At 39.6% G+C, this 17171-nt stretch overlaps 1 protein-coding gene across 1 annotated transcript in view; it reads left to right on the forward strand.

Moving 5' to 3' along the window:
* The window catches only part of GREB1L (GREB1 like retinoic acid receptor coactivator), a 282213-nt gene that overhangs the window by 204269 nt on the left and 60773 nt on the right, over positions 1-17171 (forward strand). Inside the window, exons 10-17 of the mRNA XM_037031689.1 lie at positions 1260-1376; positions 1928-2047; positions 3374-3511; positions 5612-5797; positions 9967-10293; positions 11315-11443; positions 13795-13929; positions 16376-16573. Coding sequence (XP_036887584.1) covers positions 1260-1376; positions 1928-2047; positions 3374-3511; positions 5612-5797; positions 9967-10293; positions 11315-11443; positions 13795-13929; positions 16376-16573 — 1350 coding nt within the window. The remainder of the gene's footprint in view (positions 1-1259; positions 1377-1927; positions 2048-3373; positions 3512-5611; positions 5798-9966; positions 10294-11314; positions 11444-13794; positions 13930-16375; positions 16574-17171) is intronic.

Here is a 17171-nt window from a genome sequence, read left to right on the forward strand (position 1 = left end):
AGGGTAAGAATAGTATGAGAAATATAGAATCTAAAGAACTTGACACACATGGACATAAACTAAAGGGGGGGAATGGTGGGGGAAGGGTGTGTAGGGTGGAGGGGAATGAAGGGGGGGAATGGGACAACTGTAATGGCATAATCAATAAAATATATTTTTAAAAACTTTTTTTTAAAGTTTAAGGGACAGAGCAAGTAAATTCAATGTGTGGATCTTTTTTGAATCCCAGTTCAAACAAGCCAACTATAAAAAACCATTTGTGAGCTTATTGAGGAAATTTGAATACTGATGTTAAATATTTGATGTTAAGAAATTATTGCCCTGGGTGGTGTGGCTCAATGAATTGAGTCCAGATTGCAAACTGAAAGGTCGCCGGTTCAATTCCCAGTCAGGACACATGCCTGGGTTGCTGGCCAGATTCCCAGATGGGGGCGTGCAGGAGGCAACTGATCAATGTATCTCTCGCACATTGATGTTTCTCTTCCTCTGTCTCTCCCTCCTTTCCCCTCTCTCTAAAATTAATCTTTAAAAAATAATTAATCATTGTTAACTTTAAGTATAATAACAATATTGTAGTTTTAAGAGGTTTTTTCTTTCATTTAGAAACACATATAGTCTATGGATGAAATGATATAATTAATGAGTTTGCCTTAAAATAATCAAGAGCACGTATGTGTGTTATGTGAAGTGGAGAGAAGAGATAGGAAGTATAGATAAAGCAAGAATGACCATGTGTTGATAAATGTTGAAGCTGGATGGTGGATACATGGTTTATTATATAGTTCTCTCTACTTTCATATATGTTTGAAAATTTCCACAATACAAAGTTTTAGAAAGGGACCTCCCACCTACCATCATCTCTAAAGACTTCACTGAAAATGATTCTAAGAAGTCTCTTGGGGTCCTAGAAAATTATTTTTAGGTAACATTTCATTTTTTTCTATTATGGTTCAGGCTTTTGGTATCCTTTATTTATTTTTTTCTTTGAATCCTTTTCTTATTTTATTGTTATTCTATTACAGCTGTCCCAATTTCACCACCCCCCCCTTGCCCTCCTCCGCTCAGTGCACCCCCCACCCTGTTCCCACAGACATTTTGTATTAATGAAGATACTACTCTGATGGTCCTAATTGGCTGTATCTAACTGGGCTGTCCTCTCAGTGAGATTTCTTTCAGTCCTAGAATGTGAGGTTTATCAGAGAAATCTGTGTCCTTCCTGCCTAGTCTCTGCTCTGAGTGGATCCTCTTGTGTCCTACAGATGCTGCTAATGGAAATACTAGCCATGGAGGGAAGAGCAGTACATCTAGCTCCACTCCAGCCCGCCCAGGGAATTTCTCTTTTTCACCAAGAACTAGCTATGCATCGGGAGACCAAGGTACAATACTCATCTTAGAGTTTTGAAATTATGCAACTTAATTATGGAAGAAGTGCTACAGAGTTTGAAATGATGAATTATCTGACAGCATACTTTCAGTTTTTCCTTAGCTTCACACACAGTTTTGAAAGATTCTGATTGGTATGAGCAATAATGATGAACTAATTTGGTGATTCTACAAGATGAGCACTTATCTAGGAAATAACATTGAAATCTATGTATAAGAAAGTGTCTTGAAACACCATGGGCTTTGCTAACCAAAGAACAGTGTTCAAAGTTCCTCTGTATTGTGACTCTAGATAAATCTGAGCCTTCCTTTTACCATCTACAAAAAGGGTATAATCATGTACTTGTCTTGCAACCTCACAGGGATATTGATAGAATGAAATGAAATAATCTGAGCAAAACTGTAAATTGTAGAACAGCATAAAGATATTAAATGGTATTGTTAGTGTGACTTTTCTTAATCAAATTCAAGGTTCTGTGTTTCTTTAGTTTCTTTCCTTTCTTCCATTGCTAAGGACAAGGCTCATGTTTCTTTTTGCCTTCAGCTACCATGTTCTTTTCTGGGCCACCAAAGAAACGACACCGGGGTTGGTACCCTGGGTCACCTGTCCCCCAACCTGGTTTAGTTGTACCTGCTCCTACAGTTCGGCCTCTTTCAAGAACTGGTAAGATTTCAACAGATGATGTGTTTTAAGCTTTATTGAATTAGCAGAGGTATCTGCTACTCTTGTTCTCTTTTTAAAAAATTTATTTAATTGTTGTTCAAGTACAGTTTTCTGACTTTTACTCCCATCTCAGCCCACCCTTTTGTTCTTTCCCTGAATCCTTTAAGATAAATTTCTTTAACCAGCCTTATGTCCAATATTAGGTATGGATATTGATAGTAGCTAATATTTGTCCCCACCACAATTACCTTCACTAGAGGCACATGTGCTGTCACAACAGATCTTAATTTATCATCTGGCTTTGTTTTAGGCATTGTATTGATAAGCTATTCTTTTTTTAAATATATTTTTAAATATTTACTTATTTATTTTTAGAGAGAGGGGAAGGGAAGGAAAAAGAATGGGAGAAAACATCAATGTGTGGTTGCCTCCCATGTGTCCCCCACTGGGGACTTGGCCTGCAACCCAGGCATGTACCCTGACTGGGAATCAAACTGCAACCCTTTGGCTCACAGCCCACACTCAATCTACTGAGCTACACCAGCCAGGACTGATAAGCTATTCTTTACATAGGGCATAATGTTATCAACCCAGCATTCTAGGACACAAATGAACTTGCCTTGCCAGCAGTGGTATTAGACGTGCCCTCCAATGATCTGGTACCTTATGTGATCCATACTTATTATTTCTGGCCTGGATGGTTCAGTCTGTGACTAGGATCCTGAAAAACCAACTGGTTCTTCTTTAACTCAAACTGTGGTCATTCGATGCCTATGATAAAATGTTCAAATGTTCATTTACCTTGCTGTACTAAACACAGACAAGTGCGAAAATAACAACCCTAAGACACAGATCTAGTTCTTTTAAAATTTGTTTGTTTAAATAAATAATTTAAAAGAGAGATATAGATATATACACAAAGAATTATGCCAATATGTTTCTGTGGTTGCCTATGGATAATACTAATTAACGATGAGTTGATCCTTCACACTTTTCTATACTTTCAAGTTCTTTATAATGAGAAGATATGTCTTGATATTCTGGTGGGGAAGGACAAAATACAAAACAGAATACATGTGGAAAAATTACCAAAAATGCTAAATAGTAGTTATCTCCAGACGATGTGATAATGGTTGAACTTTTTTCCTTTTGTTTTTCTTATTTCTAATTTTGCACAACAAACATGAATTGCTTTAGTGGAAAAAAACAACAACAAACCATTAGACTTCTAAAACTTTCATATTAAAAGTTACTAACACTGAATTGATTTCAAATGTATTGCCTTTAGCTTTTAGGGCTAATCCTTGTTAAACAACTTTTTTTCAGAGTCCCTTCTCTCTGCCCCAGTTCCAAAGACGTCATTAACTGGAATTTTACAGCCTCGACCCATTCCTGCAGGAGAAACTGTAATTGTTCCTGAAAACCTGCTGAGTAACTCAGGAGTTAGACCAGTAATTCTGATAGGTAAGACAAAGGAATTTCAAATTGCCTGTGTCCACTGGAATCTAAGAGTGTTTCTCCATTGCCTTGTTTGTGCATTTATTCATGTGTTCATGAATATATTTATTTATCCAATTGCTGATTTTTTCAACTTTATTGGTCAGCTCCATGCTGTACTAAACATGTGACTAGAAGTTTGGAATAAAGCCCAGTCTTTTGGCCCACAAGATGCACTGTTTAGTGAGGCAGTCTGTCATGTGAATAACCACTACGACTCTGTGATACGTGAGCTGGTAGAGGTTCACAGCCAAGAACTACAAGAGCTCAGAGGAAAGGCAGCTTAACTCTGCCTGAAAGAAGGTCTGTGAAGACTTCTCAGAGATGATGTTTCAGCTAGATCCTGAAGTGGGATCAAGAGTGGTTGAAATAGGGAAGGGGATATTTCAGTCAAAAGGAGCCAACCACAGAGAAAAGAAACAAGCTGAGCCACCTAATAGGCCCCACTAAGGAGAACCAAGAGGTCCCAGAGTTGCAGATCTGAACTATGAGGAAGCATCTGTAAATCATTATCTTTAAGGAGTCAGAGTCTTTCCAAGCTGTCTGTAAGTGGAGGTGTAAAAATTTGGGGGTCCCTAGATTCTAAGACTAATTTAGTGCCTTTCATACCCATTCAAGAGTCTCCTCATTTGGGGGCTCATCTAGACCAGAAGGTCTAGACTTAGAAGTAAATAGCACAAAAATATGTTAAAATTATAACGTTTTGGTGGTGTGCCTGGGAGGACAGTCCCTCTGTGAGTTTTTCTAAAGCGCAGACACCAAAGTGTCCCCATATTCTATATCTTTCCAAGGCTTAGTTGCACTATGCATGCAACTCAGATGCTCAATAAACACTTCCTGACTGCCCTGACCGACCAGACTAAGTCTAGTCTTTGGGGTTTAACAGATAGGGTGTTTAAGCGCCACTCGGTCTTCAGGGTATGTCTACGTGAAATGTTATCTGTTTCTTGCCATTGGCTGGAGGCTACTGACACAACTGATAGGAATGGTTTTCTTTCAAGCCTTTTGCTTTATCAGGCTTCCCTATCCACTGATCCTAGACCCATAGCCACTGGGGGAAATCCCAGTTATTTAAATTCCATATATCAGGAACTGTTTTTTAATTTTTTAATTTAATTATTTTAGAGAGAGGGGAAAGGAAAAAGAAAGAGAGGGAAAGAAACGTTAATGTGTGAGAGAAACATCTATCAGTTGCCTCTTGCTCATGCCCCAACTGGGAACTATGCCTGCATCCCAGGTATGTGCCCTGGCCGGGAATTGAATCAGTGACCTTTGGCTTTGCAGAATGGCTCAAACAACTAAGCCATACTGGTCAGGGCAGCCAGGAAGTGTTTATTGAGCATCTGAGTTGCATGCATAGTGCAACTAAGCCTTGGAAAGATATAGAACATGGGGACACTTTGGTGTCTGCGCTTTAGAAAAACTCACAGAGGGACTGTCCTCCCAGGCATACCACCAAAATGTTATAATTTTAACATATTTTTGTGCTATTTACTTCTAAGGTAATTTTGAGGCTTTTATTGACATTAGGAAGAGAGCATAAAAATAGCTAAGAAAACAAAAGGAGTAGAACCTCCCAAGGACCTGCAACAGCTAGAATATTGCTGTTGATCAGTGAGTTTAGGTTAAAAAGTTTTTAAAGAAAACCTTAGAAAGTAAAACATGTTATTATAGTTTGTTTCTTTCCTGACTTATCTGAACACAAACATAATCAGGAATTTACGGAAAAATATTTTATTATTGCTGTTTCGCAAAAGATAGATGTTTTGCAAACTTTCTCATCAAGCCTTCTTAACTGAGATAGAATATTAACATGTTCCTTCTGTGGAAAACAGCAATAGTATAATTTTTGAGTATTTTGCTTCCTGTTTATCTGATGTATATAAGGGTAGAATTTGGAGCACCTGAGTGAATTCCCTGGGATTGCTGTATTGAGTGATTTGTATGGTAACCATCTCAGAGGGCAGGGAACTTTCTTAAGCATTTTTTATCCTGGTTGAGCGAGTGGACCTGATTTGACCTCAGGATGAAATATTGAACTTTATTAACCTGCTTCTGTTGGGGCAGGCTATGGCACTTTACCCTATTTCTATGGAAATGTTGGTGACATTGTTGTGAGTCCTCTGCTGGTGAATTGCTACAAGATTCCACAGTTGGAAAACAAAGATTTGGAACAATTAGGGTTGACTGGCAGCCAACTGCTGAGTGTGGAAAATATGATTCTTCTGACAATACAGTATCTTGTGCGGCTGGGTAAGTTATTTTCAAGAATCATTTGATGGTGACGATTTTTATTCATTTTTGTAATATAATTTTTTCCTTTCTCACATTCATCCATCTGCCTATCTTTAACTTTCCCTCTTTCATTTCTAATATTCTTTTCTTTCAGTTCTTTTTGACTTTCCTCTCCTCCATTTCTTTTCTATTTATTTTATTCCCTTTCCATCACTTGACTATTTCCCTTCTTTTTTCCCCCAATTTCAGTTAACATACCTTGCTTTGCTTCTTTGAGTCCTAGAAGAGATCAATTGCTCCACCTAGTGGGCAGTCTCATGATGGACCTAAGGTGTCCAAAGTAATGACAGAGACTCAAAGAGCTGTGCCACAGGCATCCCTCCTTGGCCAAGTCACCTTTCTGAAAAGTGTAGCTACCATGTAAAATGCAAATGTAGCCACTAACAATTATTTTTTCAGTTTTCCACTTAGCTTTTTTCTCTCATTAATCCACTGTCCCTATTCCCATTTTTTTTCTTCTCCAGCTACACCTCTTTGATGTAGCTTTCCTTCATTGAGGTAGTAACTAGACCTCCTTAGAAGCCTCTCTAAGCTTTAGGGTAAAGGGGATACGTAGGTCATGAACCCTTCACTTCCCGTATTTGATATTTCCTCAGAGACCTACAGTGGGTTTATGCAGGTGCTTTGACAATACCATAGTGATTCAGCATTATTTACATTGTAATGTCCTTTATTTTGCAAACTGCAGTAGGTCATCTAATATGCAGCCTAATTATACACTCACTCTAGGACTTCGAGCCACTTATTTACTTAGGAAGATGTTCAGGGTGTAAAATTACACCTAAAAATTTTTTATCTATACTCCTCTTGTGAATTTTTCACATTTAAAAATATTTTGATGTTGAATAATAAAAACTCTGGGCTCAACAATGTTAATTTTTAAAAAGGCTTCAGCAGGCCAGATTCACTGTTTGAAGTATCAGCTAGCATTCGTGGCTGTGACTGTTGGTGCAGTGAAAGCCTGAAGATCTGCTTTGACATGGGCTTTTGAAACTTGCAGGACTTCAGATAGCTTATGAGCCACTTTCATGATAAACCTAGGACATGCGAATCATGCTTATTAGTGGGTAATAAAAGTATAAAAACTACCTTATGTGTGCAACTCATTTGATGTCATAATTTTTCATTTTTATGTATAGACTTTTGACTGTATTCCAAGATCTAAAATGAGCTTTAGATATATCCAGAGTCAGTAAAACAGGACATACAGCAAATGCAAACCAAGCCAATCAGTACAGCATTTTTAACAGTTAAAAAATCAAAGTCTATGTTAATCAAATGAACTGAATGGTCAAAACAAAATGTCTTCCCTTAAATAAGTAAACTCTAATCTTTAAAAATAGAAAAATATCCTTTCAATTAGATAAAATTGTTCTCTGCCCTGAAGGATCAGTTCTCTCCAGAGTTTTACTTGTAGCCAGTTAATTATGTCTCTTAATGTGCACGTGAATAGCTATTTTCTAAATCTAAATTTTGTGTGTTGGGACATTGCTTCTCATCAATAGCTAACTCTTCTGTAGTCATTAAAAATATTTTTCCTTCAGAAAAAACATATTTTTCCATATGCTATAGATTATATGAGTAGATTATATGGGTAGACATTTTTAAAAAGTAAATCTAAATTTCTAAAAGGACAGGTCTAAAATTTTGATGGTTCAGTTACCCGGAGGTAACAATACAAGAAAAGCAAGATTCTTCAGAAGGAACAGGCCTTTCAACTACAGTTCCTTTAAAAAAAAAATCTCTGTTATTTCACAATCTGAAAATCTTTTGAAGTAGATAATGAAATCAGCAAATCCAGAGATTCTTAGATGGCTCTGAGTCTGGTGGAACTTTGTCTTTTCCTATTAAGGCAGTTCTATCTGAAAAGCCATCAGAGCTGACGCCTGAGCTCAGCTGAGTTACTGGAGATCAGCACTTCAAGGGGCAAATTACTGTTATCAAGTTTGGAAAAAGTAGAGAAAAGGCTCCTGCAATTTAGCTGTAAAGACTGAAAATGAAAGAAATGATGGGAAATGATTGGAAGCACAGCATTTTTCTCTTAAGAAGTCTCTTACCTCATTTAAACGTTGATACATTATTCTATTTCCCAATTCCTAACTTGACTTTCCCAATTCAGTCAAAAGTCTATAAAAAGTGATTTTAAGGCCATGGGGAACATGGCACAAGAACATGCTATGAACATGTTCAATGATTTTTATTTTCTCAGAATGCCTTTATATTTGGAACTAATTATGCTGCCTAATAGAGCATGCTACTCAGTCATGGTTTGGGGTAGGTCTTATGGGCATACCTATTAATCAGGCCTCTGAGCCTTCAGGTTGTCTGTGAGAAGCAGTAGGGAAGTTGGAGATGGTCAGTCACGTCTTCTGAGCTGTCATTTTTTCTGATGGAAGAAAGCTTTAAATGGACGACCACCTTCCTTTCATCTCATACAGTCAGAGCGAATCTATCCACTTTGAATTCACTACCAAGTGTGTACCTAGAGATCACTAACCATGGTGCTAATTTGAGAAAGCCAAAGGAAGATTGGATGCCCTGATGGCTCCCAGATGATAAGAAGGCATCCATGTCCCTCTGGCAAGTAATTGGGGAGGACATAAAACACATAAATATGTCAGCATTGCAATTTTCTGGCTTTCTTTCCGTGTACAGAAGAGAAAAATCTGTCTGTCAGGATTTCATTCTGCTTCCTTCCTCTGGCCTCCAGCCAGTCCTAGAAAACCTGTGTAATATTAAAATGTATAATATTTTATTTAATTTTTCTTATCCTAAAAACATTACTAAACCTTCATTTTCTTACTTCCCCAGAGAAGATGAGTAAAGGCCAGGGAGGCCACTTCTACCCCTATTAGAAGAAGGAAAGGTTTCTAACCTGCTCAAGGTGCCTCCTTCCCATACAGAAGCCCCTTATCCCTGTATTCTTTTGCAAGGGGCTTTTAGTGCTGACTTCTGAGACTATTGCTTGATCTCAGATCTCAGACTCTGAGAAGTCTGTATCTGTTTACTGGAGCCCAAGTTTCAAATCTCAGGTCCACACAGGAAAAAAAAAAAGACTAAACAGTAGAACTGACCATAGTTTCACTGGTTTTAATTTAAACTAAATGTAGGAATTCATTTGTGTCACTTGGATGCCAAACATTGACTTGCTTATTTTGTCCTAAAGACTGATTGAGTTTCTAAAGAGAATAAGAGAAACAAAATCCCCCTAATTCTAGAGGCCACAGGTCACCTGTAGAAGCTTAGCCACAATCACGGCTGGAAGAGAGGGCTACATACCATACTTAACCACCCAGAATACTGGGAATAACCAGGTGGTGAGAGCATGTTCTAGCTGGGGAAAGTGTGAGGCTGCCTAAATATAAATTGGGAATGAAAATATTTAAACTTAATTTTCCTGTGGACAGTATTCTCAAAATTTGGTATAGAGGCAATACATGAAAGTGTTTTACATAGTACCTATGAATCCAATGAAAACTGAGTGCACTCCAAGATTGATTATAGTAAGCCAGTAGGTTAACTTCTTATTTCATTAGTCATTGACCATTTCTACAATGCTAAGTTAATAGGCCAGGCAATATGTCACTTTGGGAGAATCTCCTAAGGCATACAGTGGAATTAATACTGTGTCTCTGTACCACTTCTTTTAAAGATACCAAGATTAGAATAAAGGAGAACAGAAATCTACATTTAAAAAAATAACAACTATTGAGGCAGAAAGAGAAGAGAGAAGGTAGTATTTTCAGACCATAAGACTTACCTAGGTTTTAGAAGCAGAAAATAGGGGGAAAATTTTTGAAGCAAAAAATGGAGTAAAATATTTAGTTACATAAATAACAATATTTCACCAATGTAAATGTAAACAGAAATCAACAAGAGCATTAACAACCATTATTCTTCCCAAATTTGGGGTGGGGGAGAAAAGTGCATCTTATAGTCTGAAAAATATGGTAATTTCACAATGGAAAATGGTTAGTGGAGCTCTAAACTTGTGGCCACTACAGGAAAAAGCTTATTTGCCAGTTTGAGTATGTATGGTGGGCTTAGAAGGACTGCACACTGATACATGTCTTTCTTTTCTAGCTGTGATTTTTTAAAAATTCTAGCTGTAATTCTCTTCAATTTAGGTCCTGATCAGATACCTCTCAGGGAAGAATTTGAGCAAATTATGCTGAAAGCTATGCAGGAGTTTACTCTGAGAGAGAGAGCCCTGCAGATGGGTGCTCAGTGTGCACCTGTGTCCCCAGGACAACTCCCCTGGCTTGCTAGATTAATTGCCAGCGTATCTCAAGACTTGGTTCATGTGATTGTGACCCAAAACTCTTTGGCGGAGGGCATTTCAGAGACATTGAGGACTCTCAGTGAAATCAGACACTATCAAAGGCTACCAGATTACGTGGTGGCAATTTGTGCATCGAAAATAAGAGGAAATGAATTTTGTGTGGTAGTATTAGGTGAGTAATATTTCTTGTTTTTTAAAAATCCATTTGTTTAATCATTTGTTCATTTGAAAAATATCTATGGGGTGTTTCAGGCATTCATGCAAGTAATCTCTGGTTAAATGCTCCCACTTGGGTTCTTCCTCCTAATTTTTTTCATTTCCCCCTCAGATCAGATTTTTGTAGCCCTTACTTTGGCTGGTGTCCTTGTCAGCTGGTTGTGGGAGCATTATTTCAAAGCCTACCCTCGTAACAGATACCCTTGTCTCATGTAACTTCTGTCCTTAAAAAGTTTTTGAAATGTTACCACTCTAGCATGTGATGAGGCCACTGCCACAGGTGGCCTAAGCCAGTTAATCAAACTCGCCAGGAACTTGGCTCATGTTTGTTCGCCTCCTCCCTGAGGAGGCTAATGCTGACTCTCTGTAAAAGGTTTAGAAAGTTAATTCATTACAAAATGTACTTTTTGTTTGTTTGTTTCTTGTGCTGATTTTTCTATCAGGCACCAGTCAAGTAGCCATTTGGACTAAATTTTGCTTTTCTTCTCTAGTTAGTGGCTCTCAGCTCTTCCTACCAAAGAGGCCCGAGCACCCTGACTTTGAGAAAACCTGCCTGCCCATCTGTCTATATGATATATGTCTCTTTCAACAAGTGTAATACATTAGGGTGTTTTTTTCATTTTCATTTGTAAAATCAACTTAACAATGTAAGTTAATATTTTTAAGACAGATTATAACCAAGCAAACACAATTTTTAAAGGTTTTTCACATTCCTCTCTAGTCTTTAAACACGGGTATGGTATGTGTTCACTGTTAGAAATATATCATCTTTTCCTTTGATCACCTAACATCATATTATATAAACATCTTATGTTTAGAATTGTCATTTCAAATGCTGTTTGTTTTCTGTCTTTTATTGTGCCATAATTTTTTAAACCAAAATCCTATTATTCTGTACTGTAGTTTTTGCTGTTGTAAATCATGCAGCAGTGAACATTTGTTCACTGGCCCATCATCTTCCCTCCTCTGTTCTTCAGGTCAGCATCAGTCCAGAGCTCTGGCGGAGAGCATGCTCACCACAAGTGAGTTTTTAAAAGAAATAAGTTATGAGCTCATCACAGGAAAGGTCAGTTTCCTGGCATCGCATTTCAAAACCACATCATTAGGTGAGTGGTTGTAAGACTTAGCCACACTGCCAACCCTGGCTGTGTGATTTCTGAACTTAAATCTTTGCCTGTCAAGGAAATCAATTCAGTACTGAAGCTGCCTGCTGAGCTCCGTTCATCCTCCCTCCATTTGGAGTGGTTTATCCTCAGTATATTGTGACTGACACAGCAAAGGGGTCCAGAGGAAGGCACAGGAGTAAATGGGAGGCCTCAGCTCAGCCAATACTTTGTTGTCTGACCTCGGGCAAGAATCTCTCTCCCCGGATCTCAGTTTTTTGATATGTCAAATGGAGATATAATGATCCCATCCTTCCTGCCTTAGTATTATGGAGGTCAAGAGGGATTCAACATGTGAAAGCATGTGAAGTATAAGCATGATATACAGGAGGGTAGCTCCGGCTGTGGAGGCTCTGCTGCAGGGATGGCCAGGTGTAAACTCAGACTTGAAAAGCTGGCTGACTGACAAGTCTTTTTTTTTAAAATATATTTTATTGATTATACCATTACAGTTGTTCTATTCCCCCCCTTCATTCCCCTCCACCCACACACTCCCTTCCCCACTATTCTCCCCCCCTTAGTTTATAACCACGTGTCTCAAGTTCTTTGGATTCTATATTTCCCCCACTATTCTCACCCTCCCCACTACCTATTTTCTACCTACCATCTATGCTATTTTCTGTGCCTTCTCCCCCCTTCTCCTCCTCCCACTCCCCTGTTTCTAACCCTCCATGTGTTCTTCATTTCTATGGTTCCACTCCTGATCTAGCTGTCCTCTTGGTTTGCTTTTGTTTTAGGTGTGGTTGTTAATAACTGTGTGTTTGCTGTCCTTTCACTGTTCATATTTTTCATCTTCTTTTTCTTATATAAGTCCCTTTAGCATTTCATATAATAAGGGCTTGGTGATGATGAACTCCTTGAACTTGACCTTATCTGAGAAGCACTTTATCTGTCCTTCCATTCTAAATGAAAGTTTTGCTGGATAAAGCAATCTTGGCTGTAGGTCTTTGGATTTCATGACTTGGAATACTTCTTTCCAGCCCCTTCTTGCCTGTAAGGTCTCTTTTGAGAAATCCGCTGACAGTCTGATGGGTACTCCTTTGTAGGTGACTGTCCCCTTATCCCTTGATGCTTCTAGGATTCTCTCCTTCATTTTGGTCTTGGCTAATGTAATTATGATGTGCCTTGGTGTGTTCCTTCTTGGGTCCAACTTCTTTGGCACTCTCTGAGCTTCCTGGATTTCCTGGAAGTCTATTTCCTTTGCCAGACTGGGGAAGTTCTCCTTTATTATTTGTTCAAATAAGTGTTCCACTCGTGGCTGTTTCTTTCCCCCTTCTGGTACCCCTATAATCCGGATGTTGGAACGTTTAAAGATGTCCTGGAGGTTCCTAAGCCTCTCCTCATTGTTTTGAATTCTCATTTCTTCATTCCTTTCTGGTCGGATGTTTTGTTCTTCCTTCTGGTCCATTCCACTGATTTGAGTCCCAGTTTCCTTTCCATTGCTATTGGTTTCCTGTGCATCTCCCTTCATTTCAATTAGTTTAGCCTTCATATGTCCCTCTAATTTGTGACTGTAATCTACCAATTCTGTGAGCATCCTGATAAATAGTGTCTTAAATTGGGCTTCTGAGAGGCTGGCAGTCTGTTGGTTGCTTAGAGTTATTGGCTCTGGGACTTTGAGTTCTTCTTGTGCCATCTTTTGGGCTGTTCATGCCTGTTAAGTAGCAGGAACGGAGCCCTAGGTTTTCACCAGAGCAGGGCAACTCAGTCGCTGGGTTGTGACATTGTATGTGGGGGCGGGGTCAAAGAGGGACAATGGCTTCCCTCTGCCGCCTGCTGCCGAAATCCCCACTGGCACCGCAGCCACCACCGTCACCAGGCCCACGTGTTTCATTCCACTGCACGCGAGTGTGCCACTGCTGTCAGCCCTCCACCACTGGGTTTGCCCCCTGGGGCCTGCGTGGTCCGTCTCACTGTGCGCGAATGTGCGACCTTGGTCAGTCTGCCCCACACCCCGACTGGTTCCGGGCTGCCTGCCCGCCTAGGTCTGTCCTGCCCGACCCAGCTCCGCTGCTGGCTCCGCCTCTCTTACCGTCCCCGTTGAACGGTTCGTAGCTGTCGGACTTCCGTATAATTCCGTTTTCTGGTCTTTGGGTGTGTCCTAGTTCTCCAAAACTTTGTTGTGTTCAAATTTGGTTGTGGGAGAAGGCACAGTGTTTCCACCTATTCCTCCATCTTGGCGGAAGTCCAACTGACAAGTCTTGATCAGAACCCAGCTTAACTGCCCTACTTGGAGACTGATGAAAACACATCATCCCTTGTAGTCTTCTTATCTTTGCTTTATTTTGTAATAGGTGATGACCTGGACAAGCTGCTAGAAAAAATGCAACAAAGAAGAGGAGACAGTGTTGTTACCCCTTTCAATGGAGGCCTTAATGAATATGTGTCAACTCAGGAGGCTGCTGCTATGATTCCCAAACAAAACCTGGGTAATGTCACCTCAGACCGAAAGCAGGAAATCGGCCTTCAGGACAGACGTTATATGGGCTGTCATTCTGAAGATGTGAGGTCTCATCTTCAAATTGCAGACTATTACAGGCTTTTCATAATTATCTACATAATAAATCTGGCTCAAATTAAAAAAGCCTTTCTAACTAGCCTGGATCAAACACCTTGTTCTTAGTAAATATCTCCTAGAATTTAAATCAAAGTCAAACACTTTGTTTTTGGCATTCCGTCTTTTTGGCAGAGAAGATTCCTAGGTCCTTGCTGCACTTTCCTTAGCTCCCCCAGCTCTGCCCAGAGAGTTGTGAGTGCTCATGGGGGCCTTCAAAGAACTGCTTCAAGTGGTCCAGACTGCAGTCTGTGCAGAGCTCCTGGCTCTCCATTCCCTTCATTTGCTCTCTGACATGTAAAACACACGTAATCAGGGAGAGCGAGGCCTTCCTGGCAGATAGAGCAGCAACAGCAAACCATCGTCTGCCCTGTCACAAGCTTCTGGGATGCAAAGGGAGATGGTAGGGCCAGGGGTTAGGAATTCAGTCATTGTATTGGATTCCTTTCAGTTCAGATCCTTTCCCAATTCCCTGTTTGACAGGGACATCATAGGAAAGGATGGGGGGGAAAGAGCAGGAGAAAGCATAGATACAAAACAGATCTATAAAAGCTGCTGCCGACAGTCTTTTGGCCTCCACTTGATAGGTGTGCATCATGTATGTATTAGGATCACTTCAGCAATAAAAGTAGCAAGGCTTGGCATCAGTTTGGCCTAAAAACAATGCAAATACAGACAATTAATTTTTTTTAGATTTTTATTTATTTATCTTTTTAAAGGGGAAGGGAAGGAGAGAAGGAGAGAAATATCAATGTATGATTGCCTCTCGTTCGTCCCCTGCTGGGAACTGGCCTGCAACCCAGGCATGTGCCCTGACTGGGAATCGAACTGCGATCGTGTGGTTCGCAGGCCCGTGCTCAATCCACTGAGCTACACCAGCCAGGGCAATAAAATTTTCTTATTTCTGGATTTATTCAGTAATAAAGTGGTAATTCAGGTGATCAAACACTTTAAAAAGTGTTTATACTGTTTTAAATTACTAACAAAGTTAGAATTTGTAATTTCTCAAAGGACTTACACATTCCCACATATATATCCTTAATTCCCTGTTTAAGAAACATTACTTAAAAATATTTTTAGGTTTTCTTAAACTTCAGAATTTGCTCAAATTTGTTAAATGCTACAAAGGTATGACATTTTCTATGGAAGTCCCCACCATCTAACTTGTGAAATGAAAAAAATTATGCCCTAGTGATCAGAAGACAGACTTATTTTGATTGGTAATCGTGTTGGATCGGAAACTTTTGGGGCTACTATGAAAAGTGGCAGCTTTGGGCTTTTCTAGTGGGTTCTCTCAGCCAGGAGGTGGTGGCTGAGGCATCATGGCTGCCATCCTTGTGTCGGCCATATTGCAGTTTGATTTTAGAGAATATTAATTAGCACAGGTTAATTGGGCCCTTGTGTGTACCAGTCAGATTTCCACATGTGTTCCTGATAAAAAGAAGCCCTTTAAAGAAGTTTTGGATGTTGCCTACCCAGGCATTTAGCTGACTAAGCCTGTCTCATTGCATGAGTGCACATATGCACATGTAAGAGAGATTGCTTGCTTGCTTATAACTTGTTATAAAAAGCTACTGACATAATGTGTATCTGGGCAATGTTTTTCTAATACGTCACCTATTGAGTGGCCGGCTGGCCAAGTCATGAGTCAAGTCTCTTCAGATAGTACTCCAGGGATCAGCACTGGAGTTGACCACAATCACCTAGTCCTGTCAGGCCACAAGTACTGGCAAAGTCAAGTGTGAAAAGGTGAAGGTAGAGACTCTGTGACCTGTTATGCAGTCACAGGGAGGAGTATTTTAAATCACGTTGCAGTGGACTTGCTGGAGAGGAAATGTTTACTGTGATACAGTCCAGAAAAGCTCAAAGGAACTCAGAATTGTTATGGTTAGGATATTGCCTCCTTGCCTGAACTGGGTCTGGGCTGAGGCACCTGACCTGTGATGACAGTACTAAAGAAAACTGGAAACTCTTTCTTCCTCTTTCCAGAGATGAGTCCCAGCTCCAGCTGAGAGAATGTGGTCAGTACCCCCACCCCCATCCCCGACCCATTTCTGAGTGTTGATTTAGTGAATTGTGAGACAATTGATTTTAAAACAATACCTTTGTGAAATTATCACACCACTCTTGAGCACGTCCTTTCAGCCAAGTTTCCAGGGAAAACAGGCAAGCCTAGTAAAACATAATAGAGTGACAATACAAAGTGAGAGCTCTTGGTGATCGAGCGTTACTTTACTGTGTGCATATGTGTCCCCAGTATGGATTCACAGTGATCATCACAGAAGTGAATTAATCTTCTTTTTATGACTTTTTAATTTTAGATTTAGATAATGAAACCTTCCAAATTTATCAACCACAGCTTACAGTTGCCAGAAAACTCTTATCCCAGGTGTGTGCTATAGCAGACAGTGGCAGCCAGAGCCTGGACCTTGGCCACTTCAGCAAAGTGGACTTCATCATCATTGTCCCAAGATCAGAGGTTCTGGTCCAGCAAACTCTTCAACGGATTCGACAATCAGGTAAGATTGAACTTTTAAAGAGGACCCTACGTAGATTTAGCCTTCGATTCTCTCTGCCTCTTTCTTTTGCTTAATCCAAATCTTTATTGAACAATTCCATCCTTTTTTGCAGTAATAAAAAGAACACTTTATTATTTGAATTTATCTGTAAGTTTTCCCTCAAAGTATTCTGACCTTTTCCCCTCCTTGGTCAAGGGGAAATTGATTTACATGTTTCCCTGATAGTGGCATCAGTGGACTAAAAACTGGTCATTCACTTATGAAGAGAAATTTCCTCAAAGCAAAGATAGCCCAGCATGTGATGTTGGGGTCTGTGCCACCTGAACTCCTTCTATGGCTCAGATTGGTCAAATACCCCTGGGTGTAATCTTAGTAATTTAGCGCAATACCAGCACATTTACAACCTAGACACCAGAACACAATCCTCTATGTCAACAACGGGAAGCCTTGTTAAGAAATAGTTGGAATTTCTCCTAATTAGGTACTTTAAAAGAATAAGTATAGAGAAAAAATATTTTCCCAGAAAATATAAAAATGTAGAGAACAAAACACTAGAAATCTGTGCTAAATAATACCCCTTTCAAACATATAAACAAAT

This window comes from Sturnira hondurensis, unplaced genomic scaffold (assembly GCF_014824575.4).
Source record: "Sturnira hondurensis isolate 20B ecotype Veracruz unplaced genomic scaffold, ASM1482457v3 Scaffold0001872, whole genome shotgun sequence".
In the NCBI taxonomy this organism is placed as follows: Eukaryota; Metazoa; Chordata; class Mammalia; order Chiroptera; family Phyllostomidae; genus Sturnira; species Sturnira hondurensis.